Source organism: Diplotaxodon limnothrissa, linkage group LG5 (genome assembly GCF_057381915.1).
Source record: "Diplotaxodon limnothrissa isolate DT_005_m linkage group LG5, D_limnothrissa_male_GT1.1, whole genome shotgun sequence".
NCBI lineage: Eukaryota > Metazoa > Chordata > Actinopteri > Cichliformes > Cichlidae > Diplotaxodon > Diplotaxodon limnothrissa.
In genome coordinates, this window is record NC_140600.1 from 20,393,203 (window position 1) to 20,416,253 (window position 23,051).

The 23,051-nt window shown below is 38.6% G+C and overlaps 1 protein-coding gene across 1 annotated transcript in view; it reads right to left on the reverse strand.

Annotated features, from left to right (window-relative positions):
• Positions 1-936: 936 nt before the first annotated feature.
• col7a1 (collagen, type VII, alpha 1) overlaps positions 937-23,051 on the reverse strand; it is a 58,348-nt gene continuing 36,233 nt past the window's right edge. Inside the window, exons 90-118 of the mRNA XM_085354149.1 lie at positions 22,983-23,018; positions 21,655-21,690; positions 21,511-21,570; positions 21,270-21,395; positions 21,116-21,187; positions 20,858-20,893; positions 20,711-20,770; positions 20,563-20,607; positions 20,122-20,157; positions 19,956-19,991; positions 19,573-19,629; positions 19,384-19,455; positions 18,062-18,133; positions 17,954-17,989; positions 17,766-17,846; positions 16,001-16,054; positions 15,649-15,702; positions 15,493-15,555; positions 15,341-15,403; positions 15,080-15,196; positions 13,365-13,442; positions 12,538-12,591; positions 12,341-12,389; positions 12,106-12,114; positions 8,651-8,731; positions 8,223-8,351; positions 1,609-1,776; positions 1,049-1,231; positions 937-965 (exon numbers count right to left, since the gene is read on the reverse strand). Of these exons, the coding sequence (XP_085210275.1) occupies positions 937-965; positions 1,049-1,231; positions 1,609-1,776; positions 8,223-8,351; positions 8,651-8,731; positions 12,106-12,114; positions 12,341-12,389; positions 12,538-12,591; positions 13,365-13,442; positions 15,080-15,196; positions 15,341-15,403; positions 15,493-15,555; positions 15,649-15,702; positions 16,001-16,054; positions 17,766-17,846; positions 17,954-17,989; positions 18,062-18,133; positions 19,384-19,455; positions 19,573-19,629; positions 19,956-19,991; positions 20,122-20,157; positions 20,563-20,607; positions 20,711-20,770; positions 20,858-20,893; positions 21,116-21,187; positions 21,270-21,395; positions 21,511-21,570; positions 21,655-21,690; positions 22,983-23,018 (1,992 nt within the window). The remainder of the gene's footprint in view (positions 966-1,048; positions 1,232-1,608; positions 1,777-8,222; positions 8,352-8,650; positions 8,732-12,105; positions 12,115-12,340; positions 12,390-12,537; positions 12,592-13,364; positions 13,443-15,079; positions 15,197-15,340; positions 15,404-15,492; positions 15,556-15,648; positions 15,703-16,000; positions 16,055-17,765; positions 17,847-17,953; positions 17,990-18,061; positions 18,134-19,383; positions 19,456-19,572; positions 19,630-19,955; positions 19,992-20,121; positions 20,158-20,562; positions 20,608-20,710; positions 20,771-20,857; positions 20,894-21,115; positions 21,188-21,269; positions 21,396-21,510; positions 21,571-21,654; positions 21,691-22,982; positions 23,019-23,051) is intronic.

Below are 23,051 nucleotides of genomic sequence, written 5' to 3' on the forward strand. Positions count from 1 at the left end.
AACTTTTTCTTATTTGCTAAATAGCACAGAGCCAGTTAAACAGTGTGTACATAGATGGAAATAGAGTACAACTACACCTGCACCTTATTACACAGCATTGTGTAGTTACCATTAGAGTGAAGTTCATAACAGATGCTGTTTGTCCTGTCGTCTAAAACAAAGTCATTCAGCGTTGCAAAGAAAAATTACATATAGCTTTTTTCCCCTTGTTTTTATTTTGCTTAAATAACGTCATTTATTCCTGTGTATTTTCTCTAAGTTTGAAATGAACTGTGCCTTTTTAGCATTGTATTATAGCGAGAGAGAGACACAATGTTTGCCAATATGTTTACCGTTTACGATCCTCTATTTTTGGTCCTTTTGTGTTTCTATGAAAAGAGCTTGTAAAGGATTGCAGTTTGAAATTTAACACCAGAAAAACAAAATCAGAACAAAAAACAAAACAAACAAAAAAACTAACTTAATGTGAAATATTTAGCAATTTCTTTCAGGTAATAAGTGAAACTGCAAGCATCTTGCAAATGATGAATAATGATTGCAACCTGCAAACAACAGCCTCCCTCAAACAACCTGCAAGTTACTGAAACATACTGAGCTTCACCAAATTGGTAACCTTCCTAAGCAGCAAGATGTTATTCCACTGTACGATGAGTTTGGCAGCTTAGTATCAATACTGTAGCAGCGTTCCACAAGAACTGCACTCAATACTGTGGTATGGTGGAATCGTTAAACTGAGATGTGTTAAAGTCAGGTAAACAAGCAAAAGAAAAAACAGACCTATGAGGCATTGCGGTCTCCCTTTTTAGCAGGGTAAAGTTTGGTTAGGTTAAAAAAACAAAACAACAATAAATAAACAAAAATAAAACCACTGACATTTGACATCATAGTGATCTACAAAAGCCTACCATCCTGTGGCGGAGGACAAGTGGGCCACAATCATCGCGCTCTCTTAAAGGGAGGAGAACCTGCACAAAAGATCAACTGTTAGCCTGCTTGCATTATATACTGGACTTAAACTAGTGTGTCTGTGTCTTGCTTCTATTTGTACCATCAGCCTCCCCAAGACAGGTCTCTTCACACTCCTCCAGGTGAAGGAAACGGTTGTCATTTCCTTCACAGCCGCTGTAGATGAAGGGCCTGCAGGCTTGAGCCTGTCTGTTAAAATACCAGCGCATAGTGTACTTTCCACAGCTTCCCTCATCCATGGGCAGCAAGCACGGGTCTGCTGGAGCTGCAGAACACATGCATACATGTAAAACTTGTGCATATATATAGACAAAGAAAACAAGACCAAGGCAGCCCAGGCAAACAGGATCAGTGGGAATAAGAAGCAGCAGGAAACAAGATCATGAGATTGTCAAGCCAATCTATTTATTTCAACACTTCTTGTTTCCAAAGCAACATATTAACACTTCTTTGTTTTTGCCTTATTTTGTTGGATGCATGCTTGTCTTAAATAATACTGTATGACACCCTTAAAAAAAACTAAAAACAGACAACAGCAGAGCAGCCAATGCACCCAGAGACATACACAGAGAGACAGACACCAGATGGCCAGTAGTAAGGATGAATAAATCCCCAAACAGGATGACGAATGAGCTGGTTTACCTTCCCCTTTGACTCTCCTCTTGGACCTGACTGTTCTGGACTTGACTGCTTTCAGATGTGTAACTTTGACTGCTTCCTGACCATCAGCTGTTGCCTGATCGTCAGCACTTGCTGATTTGTTAGGTTCAACTCTGACTGTTTTCTCAGATTTCTTTCTGTCAACCTCACCTGTCGACGCACACACAGACACACCAAAGAAACACAGCAAACAGCACAGACAAGGTCAACAGAAAATTTCTAAACACAATGGTAACAATGATAATGGGGGACAAAGACTGAACAATCCATGTTGTCAACATGACAGGTCACAGGCTCTGGATGGTGTGGGCTTGTAGTAGGCTGTGTGATAAATACTCAAGGGCAATAGAGTCTCATTATGATGAAATAAAAACAAATTGAAAAGCAGGCACATAAGATAAGCTGCTTCACCAGCACAAACTCAATTATGGCTTCAAAGCATAAATTTGGCATGCCTTTTTGGGTTTAACACGTGAAACAGAAAATTGTGTAGCACATATAATACATTTGGCAAAAGTCAGGGTCATAGTTACTGACTAAAAGTGACTTTTTCATAAGTATAATGACAGCCACTATAGTCAAATGAAGATTATTAAATCCCCCTGCGGTCATTTTTATTTGGTGGCGTGGAAGCATAAGGTGCGGAGCACAGCATCAGGGGTTCCTTAAAGGGGATTTATACTTTTGTGCTAATCTCCTGCACTGTAGATATGTCGTAGACCAAAACTTTCTGAATGCCAACTCTATAACCTGATCTGTACCTCACAGTAACTACTGTGACAAAATGGCACTGTCAATGCAGCTACACAATGATGTCAGCTACTCCCCTCATAGCAAAATTGGTATGGCCTGGATCAGGCCCACACAATGTGCTTACACATGGCCCACATACCGCAAAGAATGACGGCCCTTTGGTGGCCCAGATCTGGTTTGCCAGATGTGGCCCACACATGGGCCAGCACAAGGCCAGTTGCAGACACACTGGTGGTCCTGTGCTGGCCCATGTGTGGGCTACCTCTGGCAAACCTGATCTGGGCCACCAAAGGGCCGTCAGTCTTTGCAGTATGTGGGCCATGTGTAATTTGTGTGCAGCCACGGGCCAGTTGCAGACACACTGCTGGCCCTGTGCTGGCCCAGAACAGTTTCAGCTCTGGCCCCAGATGTCAGCCTAATGTGTACCTTAATCAAGCCATGTAATAACAACATGTGCAACCTGCAAAACAATGCAAAAGTAACATGACAAAACCCTGTTCAAACAGTAAATGGACTGATTCTTATATAGCGCTTTTCTAGTCTCCCGGATTACTCAAAGTGCTCTATAGAACATGCCACATTCTCCCAATCCCACACTTTCTCTAAACCGAGTGCTTCCTAACTACACACTTGGAAAAACAGAAGACCAAAATTACAGCGACTATGCCCAGCGATTTGTGATCTCCTTGCTTTTGAAATGGTTGCTTCAAAGATGGGGACTAAGTCTGTGCGTCAAGACAGTAAAATGATAAAAAGACGGAGTTACACTTGTTTTCTATGTTATAACTTCACTGTTCTGACGGACCAAAAACAGCACAAGTGAGAGTAGCCCACAAACCAGCTGTGCCACATACTTTGAACACTGCTTTCATCAACAGTGGATGCTCTCTGCCAGCAGACCCGTTATCCATGAACTGCCAGCAGACCGCGATAATGCTACCACTGCTGAACTATGATTGCAGCTTTAGTCTAACTAATCTTTACTAGTTTGAGTCAAATTGACAATTACATTAAATGTTTGTCTGATATTACGGTGATTAACTGTGATAAACTGGAAACAGTTGCGAACATGTTGTAATCAAGAAAAATGCAGACATTGCAAGACAAGCAAGAATATTAAGAAAACAGAAGAAAATACAGTCAACTTGGACGTCAGACTGTAAAATATTCATTAAGTTAAATGGAACACCAGAGCAGGCTAAGGTTCTAGTCATCAAAGAGATGACGGAACTAGAAAAATATAACCGATAAATGCAAAGCAGTGCTAAATATGATGTGACCGTCCAAGTGCACAACCAACGCAGATGTCTGACAATTTTCAACTAACAACTCATATAGATATTGAAAATAAGACATTGATGTATGACAGCAACATAGATCCTGATTGTAATTTCTTTAACAATAAGACAAATGAATGCAATTATTATACAAATGAGCAACTTAAAAAGGAATTCAAGGTAGAACAGGGTATAACAATGGTTCACTTTAATAGTCGAAGCTTATATGCAAACTTTCAATCCATCAAAGACTACATAACACAGTTTGAACAGCCATTCAATGTGATAGCCATATCGGAGACCTGGATAACTCCTGGAAAAGAAGAAGACTTTAAAATAAATGGATATGAATTCCTTCATGTAGACAGGATCAACAAGAAAGGAGGTGGGGTGGCACTTTACATTGATAAAAACCTAAAGTACAAAAGAATGGGAAGAATGACAACTGTTATTGATGGAGTGATGGAATGTTTATCAGTGGAAATAATTATAGAAAAAAGGAAAAACCTAATTGTCAGTTGTATATATAGAACACCAGGATCTAAGATTGAGATATTTAAGGATAATATGGAGGACTTATTTACAAATATAAATCAGAAAATAATGTTTATTTGTGGGGACTTTAATATTGACTTATTGAATCCAAATCATAATAAGAGTACAGAAGAATTTATTGATTCCATGTACAGCATAGGTTTATTTCCACTGATAACAAGACCGACCAGAATAACATCTCATTGTGCAACTCTATTAGATAATATATTTACAAATATAATAGAAGGAAAGATAAAAAGTGGGCTGTTAATCAATGATATAAGTGACCATTTACCAGTCTTTGCATCGTATAATTGCCATTATAAAGTGAACAACGATGGACATAAGATTATTTACAAAAGAATAAGAACAGAGAAGACCTTAAATTGTCTTAGAAATGAACTTTTAAAGCAAGATTGGAATATTGTATATGAACAAACAGAAGTTAATAAAGCTTACGAAGGATTTTTAAGAACATTTAACACATTACTTGATAAAAACTGCCCACTAATTGAAATCAATAGGAAACACAACTATGCAGGAAGACCATGGATGACAAAAGGACTACAAAATGCCAGCAAAAAAAAGAATACCTTATATCGAGAATTCATAAAAAAGAGAACAATAGAAACTGAAATGAAGTATAAAACTTACAAAAATAAATTAACTAATATAATGAGATCCTGTAAAAGAGAGTATTACATTAAAAGGTTAGAACACAATAAAGATAACACAAGAGATATATGGAATGTATTAAACAGAATAATCAAAAATGAATCAAGGAATAATGATTACCCTGGGTACTTTATAGAAGGGACAAGAAGTATTAATAACATGGAGGAGATAGTAAATGGCTTTAATGAATTCTTCGTAAACATAGGGCCAAAACTGGCAGAAGAAATAAAGGTTGATGGAATAGAAAGGGACACTGGTGAAAATATTGAAAGGAATAGTAGCTCAATGTTTTTAAGAGCAGTGGAAGAGAAAGAGATTTATGACATGGTTAGAGGACTTAAGAACAAAACCAGTACAGACTGGAATGATATTGATATGGTAACGGTAAAGACAGTTATTGATGGTATCGTAAAACCATTAAAATATATATTCAACTTGTCGTTTCAAAAAGGAGTTTTTCCACAAAAAATGAAAGTTGCTAAAGTTATTCCCATTTACAAAACCGGTGAAAGACATCATTTTACAAACTATAGACCAGTGTCAATACTCTCCCAGTTCTCTAAGATACTGGAAAAACTCTTCATAAAAAGATTTGACAGTTTTGTGGAAAAATATGAATTAATGACAGATAGTCAGTATGGGTTCAGAAACAACAGATCAACAGCTTTGGCACTGATAGATTTAATGGAAAAGATAACGGAATGTATGGATAATAAGAGGTATGCGCTCGGAGTTTTCTTAGATCTAAAGAAGGCGTTTGATACTGTTAATCATGAAATTCTATTAAAAAAAACTGGAAAAGTACGGGTTTAGGGGAGTGGTTTTGGAATGGTTAAAAAGCTATGTAGGGAATAGGCAACAATATGTACAAATAAATGAATATAAATCTAATTTGATGGATATAGCTTGTGGAGTACCTCAAGGTTCAGTACTGGGTCCAAAAATGTTTATTATGTACTTAAATGATATCTGCAGAGTATCGGAGATTTTAAAGTTTGTAATATTTGCAGATGACACAAATATACTGTGTGCAGGTGGGGAATTGCCACAGGTTTTGGAAATGATCACACAGGAATTAACGATATTAAAGAAGTGGTTTGATATAAATAAATTATCATTGAATCTCGATAAAACCAAATTTATGTTGTTTGGAAACCAAAAGAAAAACATCGAAGTAGAAATATGTGTTGACAATGTATATTTAGAAAGAGTAAATGAAATAAAATTTCTTGGGGTGATCATTGACCACAAGCTCTGTTGGAAGCCACACATTACTTATGTTCGGGGGAAATTGGCACGGGGCATTGCCGTCCTGGGAAAAGCAAAGCATATGTTGGATCAGAAAGCACTGCACATTTTATACTGTGCTTTACTACTGCCATATATGAGCTACTGTGTAGAGGTCTGGGGAAACACATACAAAAGTAACACACAAACAATAACTATAATACAGAAAAGGGCCATTAGATTAATAAATAATGTAGGGTACAGGGACCATACAAATGCACTCTTTGTCAAAATGCAAGCTATTAAATTCCAAGACTTGGTGAAGCTTAAAACAGCGCAAATAATGTATAAAGTCAGAAATAAATTGCTTCCCAAAGAAATCTGTAAATTGTTCATAGAAAGAGAAGGTGGGTATAACTTAAGAGGGAAATGGAATTTAAAAATACAAAGTGCTAGAACAACTTTAAGAACTATGTCAATCTCAATTGCAGGAGTTAAATTATGGAACAGTCTAACAGAAGAAATAAAAGACAGTCAAAACATAAAACAGTTTAAAGTAAAATATAAAAACCTAATTTTAAATAAGTATAAGAATGAAGAAAACGGGGTTAACCCAGGATGGTAATGTTGCTGGTAATGGTGTTGCGGTTCTTTTTTGGTTGTTTTTTTGTTTTTTTGTTTTGTTTTGTTTTGTTGTTTTTCCATAACTTGTGTATCTGCAAATATACACATTCTGTATTTTTCATATGAAAGAAACTATACTGTGGTGGGGCTTGCTAATTTCTTGTTTTTGATTTATGTATGTTATGTTTTGTTTTACTTCATATGTTTATATGTTTCATATGTTGTTTGTTTAATTTAAGACAAAAAAAAATTAAATGAATGAGAGGTAAAACTTGAGGGGGTAGGGACAAATAAGTAAATACTTCAGCCTACTCCTTTTCAAACAAATAATGGAATGATATTTTGTAATGATTGTGAAGGCACATGTTTGAAATGTTTGAAATAAAAATGAACTGAACTGAACTGAACTGAATCTGATGTAAATGTCTTGCAGTATACATCCTAAAAGGTATTTATTAAGACGTATTCTGGATCTCTATACCAGTTATGATGGTGCAGAATCAAATCACAGCTTAAATTAATGTGCACAGTTTTCTCAGTCTCATGGTTTCTCTTCAGACACAAGTGATGAATTCAAACAGAACACAAACAGTTTAACATGCAAGAAGTAACCAGTTACCACTATTTAATCTGCTGCGCCATTTAACTTTAAGATAATGTCAATGTCAATGTTCAGTGTTCAATGTTCCATGGTCAATTAAATTAAGACAACAAATTTAAAGACACCCTTAGTAGCAAGGGTTTCTAACTACGGGACATGACACACAGGTGCCCCAGTGCATAACTGCAATCCTCCAAGTTGAAATAAAAAGCAGAAGATCTCACTTTTGGAGGCAACTCTTCCAACAGTTTCAAAATTGCCACCCACACACTGGCAGTATGTCTGCTTTCAAGAATTAGACAGTGAGTATTTGCAAACCTTCACCTATCTGTCTGTGAGAGGTTGCAGTAAGTCTGAGTTAGGCTGCTATTGTTTGACAAAACTTTTGAAAACACGTCACCTCCAGTGAGGTGACCTGTGCAATTCTCCTGCAATCTAAACTGGTTGCCACAATTACTTGCAATCGGTCACCAACAACAAAAGAATTCAGTGAAATCATTTGGCAACCACTGACTTTTCCTAGTCACAGAGAGACTGCCATCCTGTTTTTACTATGGTGTAATGGAGGCTTAAAAAACAGACTATGACACTGATTAATTCAGACATAGCATGAGTTGGTGAGATGGGTTTCCAATTGGTTTGCAGGAGCAACTTTAGGCAGAATAGATGCAGTTTAATCACTGTGCTCTCTATGAGGTTTGCCAAGTGAATGCATAGAAAGCTATCAGCTGACACACCATCACTCCATTATATAATGTGGTTATATTCAGTCATGATGGCCAAAAATGTTAATTTATTGCTGAAGCTGAGAAGTTGAAGGATACTGTTCTCTCTTCACCCATGTCTGCGATACTAAAGCATGTTACTTCAGGAAAACACTGGAAATAGTGTAAAACAGAAATTACCATCACTCTGGTTGGCCGAGGGAGACGTGAAGTAGAGCATCTCCTCCAAGGGGTCGTCATAGGATTCGACGGAGTAGACATGCTCGTAGTCTGGGTCATTGGTATTTACCACCATGTGCAGTTCACGGCCTGAAAGAAGAGCAGCATCAGGCAGGATCATCAGAGACATCAATGACAACCTCTAATTTTTTGGACTGAACGAGGCCTGAAAATAACTGACCTCAGTAAAACAAGGCCCATACTCTACCAGTGTATTTTTCTTTATGTAATCAGACGTATATATTATTTTGTCGGTAGAACAGAAATGGAGTTCTCTGTTTTCTTGATGAGAAAACCACCCAAATGCTCAGAGTTCTCCAAATAAAGGACGACCAGTTAAATGTGCTTGTTAGGACAGATACATGGACAGACTGGAAGGAAACACTCACCCTCCTCACCCTTCAGCGCCAATTGTTGCTCTGGTGTAGGCAGAGCCCTGACTGGCGGGTACCGAATGTTCGGACCTGAACCTGGGAGAGCCAGATAGGACAGGGACACCGAGACAGGCACAGGCAGAATTCAGAAAGCAGGAGGGACAGGGAAAATGTTACACAAGGGAGAAAAGGGGGGTTGAAAAAGCAAAATGGTGAAAAAAAAGAGAGGACAGAACATTCTGGTAGTAAAACATAAGCCAACAACAACCCCAAAGTACCAAAAAAATCATTCCACCATTCCAACACAGACACCAGCTTAAAGGATTCATTGAGTTTTTGCAAGACTTTGTCACTGTAGGAAAAGCTCACAAAAACGGGTTTTAATCCTTTAAGGACTCAAGTCAGTGCTATAAAGACTTGTGTCACTCCAGTCAAAAGTGACTGTAAACTAAAACTATTACAGAGTTGTTCAATATTAAACATGCAGCTATTTCTTAGATAATAATACATCAGCTAAACATGAGGTAAATTTTGTGTTGGCCTCAAACTTGCATACTGTATTTATTAACAGCCTGCCTCACCAACACTTATCTCATGCGGGTGCTGCTTCATAACACTGATGTGGTCTTGCATTGATTAATAGCTTGAGCAACAAACACATTAGTGCAAACTCTGGGAAAGTTTATCAGTGGAGGTTCACATCAGCTTTCACTTGATTCATTTACTTTAGCATATTCCATGTTATTTACTTTTACAGAAATATAATAAATCAGGTATTAAAAATCCCCAAACAGGACAAAAATGAAAGATTTTTTCAAGATTTATCTGAAGAAGCTGAACAAACTTTCAGTAAAATTATTTCGTGAAAACCACTGATATTATTTATACCATCATCTTTCAAAAAAAAAAAACTTCAGTAAACACCTTGTTGCTCACGGTGGCTTAAGGTGCAGACTTCTAGTATTTTTTTTCCGAGGGACTGAAAAAAATAGTGCACTGATTTCTGCAATGACCAAATTCCAGCAATTTTTATACATTATCTTATTTTGTATCCTATTATCAGAGACTCAAGATCTCCAATTACACTTGGAGAACAAAATTCAAATGTTAAAAAGAGTTTCATGACCAGGTCTGAACCATTTCTTCATTATTTCTTCCTATTTTTATGCAGGAAAAGGTCTGGAAATGATTGCAAGTGTGGCATTTACATTAGGCAGCAGTGGCCACAATGCACCAAATAGCTCCCAATGCAAATAAAAAAGGGCATGCTTGCAAAAACAAAGAAAATCAATCATCCAGCCACTGTTAGGAGTCTCAGAATAAATAGCTTGGTGCATACTGACAAAAAGAACATACTAGTGGGCTAGACTATTTCAAAGCCAAGCATAGCCACACAAGATAATAGTGATTGATAAGTGCAGGGTCTCATTTATGTTGAAGAAAAACATCGCCACAACATTTAGTTAATTGAAGAATATTCTCCAAGAAATGGGGATATTGTTATCACCGTAAACAGAAGTCTTCACAGGAGAAAATATAGATTCACCAGAAGTTGCAAACCATTTATAAAACTCAACAATAGAAAGGCAAGGTGATGCATGAGCACGAATAGGGTCCAAGGACACTGAGTCATTGTTTATTGATGACATGACAGAAGGGAGAGGCAGCTGGGTGAATTTGGAAGTAGATGTAAAGAGTCAAAAAGAAAGTTTTCAGTCCTCTGATAAGGTAAATGCATCATTACTGGATAAGTAGCAGCAAGGTGCTGATAATCAAATGCACTGTTGTAACTGATCATCAGTAAGTGTGACCACATCTATGAAGGCGTACATTTTGACGTCTGGAGCTTTCAGATGTGTTTTAACACAATGCCACCATCTTCCTATAAGCAAATTCACCCCAGGGTCAAGCATGGCAGCTAAGCTGAACCTGAACAAACCACATACGTAAAAACAGAAAAAAATCGCCGATGTTGGCCATAATACACATTGTCACGTTTGTAGAAAATCAAACACAGCATATCACCAAAAACACCTCATGTCAAGAACGGTGGTGGAGCGCTGATGATTTAGGCTTGTTTTGTGGCCACAGCACCTGGACACGTTACGGTCACTGAGTCAACCACAAGTATTCTAGAACCAAATGTGAGACCATCTGTCCGACAGCTAAAACTTGAGTGTAAGTGAGTCAAATGGTGGGACATTGATCTCAAGCACAGCATAACACCGACAACAGGATAGCAGGAAAAGAAAAGAAGATTTTGCAATGGCCCAGTCAACCTGATTGAAATGCTGTGGTGGGACCTTAACAGCACTGTGCATAAACAGATGCCACAAGCCGCAATGAAGTGAAGCAACACTGTAAAGAAGAGTGAACTGAAAGTCCTTCACAACCAGGCTGCAGACTAGTAAAGTCATACAGAAAACGATTAGTGCTGTTAAAGGTAGTTCTGCAAGTTAGTGAATCATGGCGTGTACTTTCCTGTTCACATTACTGCACATGGAAACATTCACCCATATGCACCAAAGCTGACAGGACGGATTCTCACAGAACAGATGTGCAATGACTCAAAACATACTTTGAACAAAATCCAGGAGTTTTTGAAATTAAACATTGAATATTCTGCAGTGGCTGAGTCAGCAATTGATGTCAACCCAATTTCAGTACTAACTACTTAGCACTAAGTCTGCACTCTAAGCCAGCGGTCCCCACCCCCGGGCCTCGGACCGGTACTGGTCCGTGAGTCATTTGGTACCGGGCCGCGAGAGTTGAGGCTCGGGTGTGAAATGTATGGTTTTCAGGGTTTTTAGCTTTATTTTGTTATCGTTTTTATCATTAACTCGGTTTCCCTGGGTCTTTTCACGTGTGTTAAGAACAAATCTTCTTTTTTTCGGTACTGGTACTAGTTTTATTTTGTTGTATTTATCTGCGACACCTCAAAGGCCGGTCCGTGAAAATATTGTCGGACATAAACCGGTCCGTGGCGCAAAAAAGGTTGGGGACCGCAGCTCTAAGCCTATATTCATCACACGACTAGAACATGTTTTATTTTTTTTAGGTGCCAGTAACCAAAAATGTGGACCTACTATCTGCTGCACCTGAGAACACACCATTTATACTGTATATTTGAGTATGTGTATGCTTCCTTGCTAATGTTGCCAGCATATTTTGTTTTTTATCCTTATTTTAGCTAATGTTGTTCACTCACTGCATTGTAGGGAAGTGAAAGAAAGGAAAAGAGGTAATGCACATGGAACAAGATATAGTCTAAACCTTCATGCAGCCCACTTATTCAGAACGAATGCAGTTGAGGTGCTAAACAAGACAAAATGTACTTTTTGTCTTTAGCAGATACCATGTCACCATCTATCTATAGTGACATATGTGTTACACTATATTACTGTGACTCATGCTAAATCATAGTCCTTCTGTCAGCTTTTTTTTCTGTTGCAGTTGAATGGCTCACTCACCTCCGCACGCTGAGCATCAGACAGATGGACAGGAAGGAAGCACAAAGAGAGGGGAATAATAAAGGTCAGTTTAAACAGTCAAGTATGGTCACTACGGTTTCCAACCGCTCTGATGGAATTATATTTCCTCAAAGTTTAGCCATGGCTGTGACTCTTGTGCTGTGATTAACATCTGAAGTTCGACTTGAGGACAACGCTGATATAAATTAGCAAAGGGAGTGCATGTAAGACTCACCACAGTGCTGACTCATCTCTGAGCGAACATACTCTCTGATCTCTTCCTCCTGAACCCAAAATAAGAAAGAAACAGGGCAAAACACACTTAGCAAAGACAACCCCGGTATCCACTCCAAGTAAAACTGTGTGTGTGCATGCATGTGTATCGTTTGATGTCTTCGGATTACGCCCCTGCGGTAAGGATCAAGCACTGACCGTCATGCCTGCCTCTCCTCTGTCTCCCTTGGCTCCATCTGGGCCCATGTCTCCCTGCAACATGGACAGGTATTAGGACTTATACGACCCACAGAGAGGCTTGCAGCGCATTAATTCATTAAAGTGAGACCAGGTGCTACACATGAAAGAACTTCACAGTCAAAGCGGAAGGTTAAATCAACAATAGTGACTTAAGCTCTTAATACACAGAACTAGTATTTCTTGGGAACCTCTAATAATTAGTGATAACTAATATATGCCAATTCTACAAAACTGTTTGTTCAGCAGTGTTTACTTTATGCTGCTTGCAAAGTAATATAGTTAATCACATTTAGAAAAGTAAAAAAGAAAAGAAGAAGCTGAAGAGGTTTATATGATTAAAATGGCTCATTTTAGCCTGTTTCAATGTGTTTGCTAGGCATGCATAATTCAACTTTTGTGCATATAAATGAGATGTTATTGTCATGAACTTGAAATGATGGGATGCTTTCATAAAGTGTTTTAGCTGCATAAAAGCTAAAATAAAATTGCTAGGTGGTTGCCAGGCATTATAATGTATCATGTTTAATTCAACTTTTGTGGATAACAATTACACGTTACTGTCAGGAAACACAAATGTGATGCTTATAATAAGGTGTTATAAGGTGGATTTTGTTGGTGACCAATTCCTAGAAAGAGTGAGTTCAAATCCAAACATACTGAACTCTTGAAGAATGATTTGAATGAGGAATGACAACATTTATTGCAGCATTCTTCTGTAGGGAACATCAAAAATGGAGGCCAACAGCACAATCAAGAAACAGACAGAGACATGTTTGACAACTGACCGCCTCTCCTCGCTCTCCCGGGATTCCTGGGATACCACGCGGACCAACTGTGGCAGGGCCAATTGGACCTCTCTCCCCCTGACGCACACGCAAAACAACATTAATATAAAGTACATCCACAGTGGAAAGCATTCACCTAACTACCTTGTCCATTGCCCACATGATAAACAAACGGCATCTGCTTGTCTAGTTTTTATCAGTAAAAGCTGTCATTACCTCAGCCAAGAAGGGTACGTTTTTGGTAGCATTTGCATGCCTCTTTGAGTGTCCTCAATCTGACTATAAATGTGACAGCTTGGATTCTAATAAAACTTTGCAGGTATGTGGAGGTCATGTTAACAATCCATTACAATTTGGCTTACATCTACCAAGGTCTTCAAGGTCAGCTTAAGGATTTATTGTATGATTTATTTATTCTATGATTCTTAGTGTGTGGTGTGTAAGGTCAACATATAGAAACTACCATGTAAAGATCTAAAATGTCAAGTCACATTTGAGCTTTGACCTCTGCTTCAATGCCAATAGTTTGCTCTACAGACCTATTTATAACTATGTTTCTTACTACCACTGTTTCTACTGACAACATTCAGGGATTTAGGACACGATGGTAAATGGACTGATTCTTATATAGCGCTTTTCTACTCTCCCAGAGTACTCAAAACGCCACATTTACCCAGTCACACCCATTCTCACAAGCACTACCTCTATACTGAGTGCTTTCTAACTACACTCACACACATTCATACTCCGATGGATGCATTGGAAAGCAACTTGGGGTTAGTATCTTGCCCAAGGATACTTGGCATGCAGACTGGAGGAGCCTGGGATCGAGGTGTAGTAGGTGACCTGCTCTACCTCCTGAGCTACAGCCACCCTCACCCACGAGATTCCTAAATACTTTGCACCTCTGACATGTTCAAGGTCAAATAAGGTCAAACATTTATAAAATGTATTTTTTCTTTTTATTAATGACCTAATCCTACATAATGACAGCTAGAAACTGAGCTGCCTTGGTGGAGGTTTGATGTCTCTGAGTGGTTCTTGCTGATATTCTATCTCTACTGTGTCTCCGGACAAGAAGCAAGACGAACATTAGTGTGTTGATATACAGGAAAATAACACGACAGGCCTAGACAAGAGTGTCTCAGTTTGAAAAAAAAAAAAAAAAAGCCTCTATCAGAAACATTTGGTTTTGCTCCATTGTCAACAGCTTTTTTTTTTTTTCCTTGATAATAAAGCAGACAAACCAGTCAAGTACAGGGCTCATCAAGCTGTCAATCATCATGAAGCAATACACAGAAACAAAAAAATGTGTCAAGTAAAGAAGAAAAAGTAAGAAAAAAACTAAGCACAATGAAAGAGACAGACAAAAAGAAAGTGTTCTCTATATATAAAGCTTGCATCATATTTTTATGACAAAACTGTCATCATCTTTCATCTTTGTTGGCACCACATTACTCGAGACGCTTGGGTGCAGCTATTTTTTGCAAACAGTGACATAAGTGATACGTTCGTCTATTCTTTCTTCTGTTATACACATTTTTGTTTCTACTGAAAATTCTGCACAGTCACACTTAATGACGTAAAAATGAACTGTGATATAAATAATTAAAAAAAACAAAACATACTAATATCACAGTCCTACATCCTCGTTCATAAAACATGTGGCCAAAGTGTGGAAATAGAAATCATGAAGCCAAAGAAAGAATAGTCACCTTTTGTCCCTGGAGCCCCTCGGGGCCCTTAGCACCAGCTGGCCCTTGTGGGCCGGTCAAGCCGGGGCCTCCATCCGCCCCTCTGGGACCTGGAGGACCAGGTACACCAGGTAAACCCTACGTCAAACACAGAGACTGTTATTTTTATGTTTCTGTTGTTGTGAGGATGAACAGTGGCGCAGAATCTGTAGATTAGGTACATCACATGGCTAAAGGGAGTACTCTAATTTTAGATTTGTATGTTTAATGTGAGAAACTCACCCTTTCACCTTTCTCTCCCTGAGCTCCTTTGGGTCCTGCAATCCCATCAAAACCACGGTCACCCTACATCCACAAAGAAAAATGACTACACTGTGCATTTGCACTGGAATATGGATATGAATATGGAACTTGAGTATGTGAAGAGCACAAACCTTGGGACCAACTAGTCCCTCTTTTCCAGGGATCCCCGGGGCCCCAGAAGGTCCGATGTCCCCCTACAAAACAAATGATGATGACCACTCTTAACAAAGGACACAAAGACATCCACACACCACACAATGACTTATTTCTTCAAATATTAGGCATACCTGTTCACCCTTTCTCCCTGGTAGGCCTGATCTTCCATTGGCACCAGAATTTCCCTGAAAATCGCACACAGCCATTATGCTCCACACCATAAATACAAAGTGCAACCTAACCTAAAGAAATGTAACATGTAACCACGTCACAGCAGCAGAGTAACCACCAAGCAGCTTTAAGTACCATCAGCTTTTAACTAATATTAACATGATGTATTTGGTTAACTCATTATTTAAAAAACAAAAAGAAAACACAAAGCTTCAGAATTATTAAGTATAACTAAACAACTCCTCCGTTCATCTTTACATCTTTATTTCTCTTCTTTCTACCATTTCCCGTTTCTCTGCCTCACAAACTCACCTTTTCTCCCTTGGGTCCATCGCCTCCACAAATTCCCTTGGGTCCTCGGTCACCCTGGAAACACAAAAGTTTTTCACTGACAGACATAAAGATCTTTTGTGAGCCACAAAGTGCAAAAACCAGCAAGGCAGAAAGCCCATCCACTCACACCGTTCATTTACCGAGCACTCACTGTGCACACGAACAAGCACTTTGTGCAGCATATTTCCTACAAAAACAGATATGATGCAGACCTTTGTGCTTTTTCTTTTTTCTCCTTGCAACGGGTATTCAGATAAAAATGTAAAAGTATGTAAAAGCAAATGTGACCAAACAACTGCAGCGCATTCTGAGAACTGCAGTTAATGTCTCAGACTCCCATAAATCCGCATGTATGCCTCTGATTTCGATTTGATTTCTACAGATGCATATGGAGAACTCGGGTGATCTCCATTTCTAAATGTCTCCTGTTGTTAATGTTGACATCCAGCTTACCGTTTTCACCATCAGCAAAATAGTCTTTTGAAACCACAAGTCACAAATGAGGGGGGACGTCACGGAGAAACCAACATTCACACTTCACGATCATGAGCTTGTGACTTAGGTCAGTTAAGTATACTCTGTATATTCATGTTTAATGTATGGCTTTGGGCACTTGTTGCTGTACCTATCCTGACTTCCTCGGTGCATACTGACAATTTGGAGCAAAAAATATCAAATTTGGATTCCTTACTCCATAAGACCTCTCATCACTGATTTTCAGTGCAGTTCTTGTGTAATCTGGCATACCTCAGTCTGTTTCCCCTCCTTAAGAATGGCTTCTAGACAGCCATCCTTCCACATGAGACCATGTCTGAAGAGGCTTCAGTGAACAGCAGATGGATCGGCTGAAGGGCCATATGCATCTCTCAGACTGTTTGTCAGGTCTTTAAAATTAAATGAATTGCATTTAATTCAATTTAACTTAAAATTTTAAATTGGTTCTTTGATAAATTGTCTGTGATGTGTAGACAGCTTTGGCGCTGGTGCTCTTTTTAGGCTTGAATGATTTATAGGTCAGTGTTAAGTAGCTCAACAAACAAACAAACAAACAAAACAAAAAAACATGCCTTTGAATTGGTAAGGTACAAGGACTGGACAGAAAATTAGTGAAAAAGCCCCCAATGCCCCCCAAAAACTTTTAAAAGCCCCTTTAAAAGCCTAAAGAATTATTGCTCCATACCACTTTAAAATAGGGCAAGAAAAGCTGGATCCTGGGAAACAGAATATAAAGAAATTAAAAGCACCTCAAATCGATTCGTTTCCTTGAGTGAATGTGTTTGATTTGCATCTTTTGTATGTATTTCACCTGCTGTCTTCATGCTTCTCTTGAAGCCATTTTAATAAAGGTTATAATAAAAGAAAAGCATAGCATGCCTTCACACCCCTGTGTCATCTCCCACTTTGATCTTTGTTTCAAATTGAATTTAAATCCATGAAGTAAGTAAAATAGAAATGGGAATTGAGTCCACCAGGTTGAGTAAAACATCAATTTTCTGCTATCAATCATCATAATAGAAGTTGAAAGTATCTATATGTGTGACACAATTTGCACTAATCCTCTGCAATTGCATCAATTTTATGCTGTTATTCAGTTATGCCTGTCATCACCCATCCCTGAAAAACACTGAAGGGATAAAAACACAAAGAATGAATGAGCACCAGCTCAACCACACACACTCTCACACACACACACACACACACACACACACACACACACACACACACACACACACACAGAAAATACCTTAACTCCTCTTATTCCCATGTTGCCAGTCTCTCCCTGTTCACCCTTACGCCCTGGCAGTCCATCTTTTCCCAGTAATCCCTAAAAGTCACAAAAAAACCACAAATCACCTCTGCTTTTTTTAACTGATGACAAATCTACACACAGGTAATAAAGAAGCTGCAGTGTGATGGAAGCTAAACACCGACCGATTCACCAGATACTCCAGGTTGGCCTGCTTCTCCCTGCAGAGACAAAACAGTAATTACAGCAGTGAAATTACTACACAATCATCATCCATGAGCGGCGTTGCTTGCCTTCTGCCCACCAGGTCCTCTGGCACCTGGGAAACCGGTAGATCCTCGTTCTCCAGGTTCTCCTCTCAAACCCTAATGTTAAGTAGACACATGCACATAAATATAGATATTGATCTTCTTACAGATCAATACAGTAGCATTTTTATTTTGATTTTTTTCTGTGGTAATATCATAATATTTAAATCATTTTAAGGTTGGAATTGATTCCTGTTAAATCCCAAATCAATGTCTAAGCCTGCATGGCCAACACATACACTTCATCAATGATTTTGCATTATGGATCAGTTCTTTAGAGTAAACACAATAAAAATGCACTAAAATTTCTTTAATGCTGAAACATTGTTAACAAAAAAATAGTTAATACAAAAATCTGGCATTATCAACCAAAAATGCCAAATATTTGCTGAATGTAGCCAAACAGGCCTAAAAAATATAATTAAGTAGACAACATATAGGCAGACATACTCAACACTGCTGTAACCCCAAATGGCCACTTAAGACTGCTTCTAAAAGCAAGTCAATCACAATCAAACTGTCCAATTAATTAAAAATAAGGAAAAAAAGATTAGATCGATTAAAACTACTCCTCCATCATGGTAAAATATGTTCATTACAAGGTTTGGCCAGATAGTGCCAGTGGGGTTAACACGTTACCTTTACCTTAGATATTTTTTTGTGCATTTTTAGGCAAATATTTGACAAACATTATGGATTACAGTGCAGATATTTTTACACAACACCCAAGACGAGTCACTGCTGTGAAGTTTTAATGCCCCCTTATTCACGAGGGTTCGCCACAGCAGGTTGCGCCACATGTTTGATTTGGCAGATTGTTTTTCTTTTAACAACGGATGCCCTTCCTGACACAATCCCAAACGGATTTCTTTCTCCTCCCTGAGAAACAAAGGTCGCGAAAGTGTAAACCACTACTCTAATGTCTCTGTAAAGCACTTTGAATCACCTTGTTGTTGAATTGTGCTATACAAATAAACTTGCCTTGCCTTGCCTTACTCTAGTTGTAGTTGTATGTTATCAATCTCAGGTATCTCTGTGTGTGACATTGATGCAGCTTTCTAAATATATTTCTAGTGCTGGCTGATAACTCTAAATATTGCCACAAATAAGGCACAAGATGATGTTCACACAACTTCTGCCAAGCAAGTCCATATCTATTATTTACAGTCTATAGTTTCAGTTTCTGAAATGCAGCAGTTCCTTTCATCTAGTCGCCGTAAATTATTTATCTTAACTGACAACAACCTTAATTGATGGGCTGCTTTTCTGACATTATTCAAACCAAACAGTTAATTAATTCATCTTACCACTTCTCCTGGTGGACCTTCTTGACCTTTTACCCCCTTTTCTCCTTGTATACCTTTGGGTCCTCTGTCACCCTAAAAGCAACAACAGTAAAATTCAGAACAAGTTTTTTTTTAAAAATATTACGCTATCACAACTAAAGTCAATATTTAGCCACAGTAAATGGTGTCATGCATTTGTTGTTCACTGACTGTTTCTCCTTTGTTGCCCTTTTCTCCAGGAGGTCCTCCCACCAGCACAGTGTCCCCCTGTAAGTGATACTACATCTGTAAGAATCTGCTATAAGCCCCAAGCCAAACACACAACGCTTTATCCTTTTGTCTCTTCTTTCACTATGCATCCTGTAATATCACAGGTCATTACCATTGTATGTATTTATACATTCCTCCTGCTCTCAAGGAGCCAAATCTGTTGTAAGAGTTATTTTTAGTAACAGCCACATCTGAGACATGACTTATTTAGTCCTTTATCCATTCACTGTCTCTGCCGCCTTTACAAATATACACAAATAGACAATCAACAGAGTGAGAGAGTGAGCAGTGGTACTGCTTATTAGATATTAAAATGTACACACCTTCTCTCCTTTGTCACCTTGCGGCCCGCTGTCTCCCTGAAAAGGCATTGCATTCAAGCGTGTCAATTTAATTCACTACTTTACATGAGCAGAAAGCTCAGGGGAAGTAGCTAGGATGATGACAGAAAAAAAAAAAAAAAAAAAAAAGAGGACCGGTGGTATTTACCTTCTCTCCCCGAGCCCCACGATTCCCTGGAGGACCCTAATGAACACAAAAGACACACAAACACATTACAAACAGCTTTATAATGAAAAATGACTGTGGATGCTTCTGCCCCATCAAATTGCATTAATGATGTAATGTCACAACTCTGTAGGGTGCACGGTTTAATTAAACAGTGAGCATCGGTAGAATAGATTCCTGCTGATCGCGCTTTCTAACTGCAATGCACTGAAAAGCCAAAGACCGACTGACTGAATAATTTACAGTGCAGGAAATGCACTGTGACCTTGTGAAGGGCAGCTTTTCTATAATAACAAGAAGACTTTGCTTGTGTTCTTTGCTTCACAGCTCAAAACAGATCGTCCTTTGGTTTAAAAAGAAAATTGAGATCTTTGGTGGACAGGCTCCGTTTGCTCCTGAATAAAGGAAAAACTGGATATTTACAGATGATCCTCTCTCCCCATCCAATCCAGCTCGACCCTCCTCGCCCTAGGACACGACAGACACAAGATGAGCAGAAATACACAATTCTTAATTTCATATATTTTAGGAGAGAAGTTAACAAATCAGTAACGCAGCCACTGTGTCTTACTCTGGGCCCTGGATCTCCTCTTTCACCTCTCGCACCGGGGACGCCAACACCAGTTTCCCCCTGGCAACAGAAAATATATGAATTCAAAAAAAAATCTATACACATTTAAGCTGCTGGAAAATAAAATACTGCATGTGAGAGAATCACCTTGTCTCCTTTGACCCCGTTAGTACCAGGAGATCCCTAGAAAACATATTATTGATCATATAAATCCATATTCAATTTCTTCTTGTCTGTTATGACATCTTTCTCCATCTAAATCAGATCTATTCTTGATTTTGAGATCAATTTAACCCAACAAAAAGGTGATCCAGCTAAAAACAGGTAAAGTACAATTAACAGTCAAGCCTAAACTGGAAGCTCTCAGGAGAAGGTACTTTGTAAATAAAAAAAACAGGAACTTACTGCCAATCCAGGAGGTCCAGGAGGACCAGGGGGACCAACATTTCCTGCACGGCCAGCAAAGCCTTGGAGACCCTGAGAGTGAAAACACAGACAAAGATGTAAAGGTTAAATTAATAATAATAATAATAATAATTCTCTTAGTGGATGAACCAACCCTCTCTCCCGGGGGTCCAGGAGGTCCTGGTTGTCCATTTTCTCCTCTCACACCAGGTGGCCCACTGTCTCCTGTTTTCCCTGCAGGACCTGGAGGACCAGCTGGACCAGGCATCCCTGGATCCCCCTAAAACGCAGTGACATTTTCACCCTCAAGTGAGGTGCGCCTGATACAGCCTGCAATCTGATTGGAAAGATAAAAATATAGATCATCTTTTGCTGCAATGTGTGCTATTACTCACCTTTAAACCTGGAGGCCCAATCCGACCAGGAGGACCTGCAAGTCCTATCCCTTTCTCTCCCTGCAACACACATTTTATCATAGCAGTCACTGTCAGATTGGTTAGACTGCAGGAAAATCGATAAACCAAATGACGAAAGCTCACCTTATCGCCTTTTGGCCCGGGAGATCCCTGTGCCCCCTTAATTAAGTTAAGAAAAAAGAAGAATTATTTATTGTGTTATTTACTTTTTTATATTTGTATCAACAGGAAATTAGTCAAAGTAAAAGAGAAAAATATTAATGAATGAATTGCTGTTTCATAAATTTATTGTGCAGATTTAGAAATATTTCATAAATGTTCCAGTTTCAGGTTGTGAGAACCGTTAATGTGTTTTTTTGAAAACCTCAAAACCAACAAATCATTAAAATCTTGCACATCACAGTCGTCTGGGCAAAGACAGTAAAAACAGGAATAGCAATTTCAATGTCCTTGTGACTAGAAAAAAGCAGTGTTTGCCCCTGATTGCTTTGACATTTTATTTGCATTCAGATGAAAAGGTTGAAAAGCCTTATGTCATTTTTTTATAGTTAAATTGCCATAGTGGAACAACTACGTCACTATTTTCTGTTTCAGCTCTATGAGGTTCTGTTTAGTAATTACTGCCATGTTCTGTGTAATGTGAATTCCTGTGTATGTAGGCAGCAACAGATAGCAACAGATTTGAGATTTCCACCAATTTATCTCAGTTAATCACTGTATTTTCACAAACAGATGGTGTGTAATTGCTAATTTGACCCCATTCAATCACAAACTGGTAGAAAACCGACTCCATCTTGTTGCTCTTTCGTTGCCGTCTGGATACACCAAAGTCACTTTAAAGACAGCAGCTGACTCTGCGTGGTCACAGACCTGGGCTTCAACTTGGAAGGAACAATTTCAAAGCCAACAACAATGCAAACGCATTTACACAAAGTGCAACAATTGTCTCCAGCCTGGGTTTTCTCTAGTGTGACTGTAGCATTAGATACACTGTCTATAGACCAGTGTTTCCCCAATGTGTGGGCTCTAGTGAGCCATAAAGGTGTAGCATAAGAGGTCATTTAGTTGTCTTTTACAATGTTGTAATTTCTTAATAAGTGCTGGCCGTGTACGCTGTTGTTGGGTTTTCTCCTCTTATTACATACACATATGCATATAATATACATTTTATTGTTTTGCTCTAATATTTATCAAGGCATAGAAGACATTTTAAAAATATAAAACTGTTCAAAATTTGATGAATTTTCCCAAAAAACTAAAAACAGTGACTTTAATACCATCGACTATAATGGATCACTGGATTTATGTGAAATTACACAAAATTACACACTACTATTGGCATCAGCATTGCAAATCTTCCATAAAAGCATAAACACTATGACTAAGAGTTCATTAAAAAATCTAATATGACTTTTTGAAATCCAGTTGGGCAGTGGAAGTTGATTACTCACATCTTCTCCAGGTTCTCCTGATTCACCAGCTTGTCCCTTGTATGACAACAGACAGCACATTGTGTACCT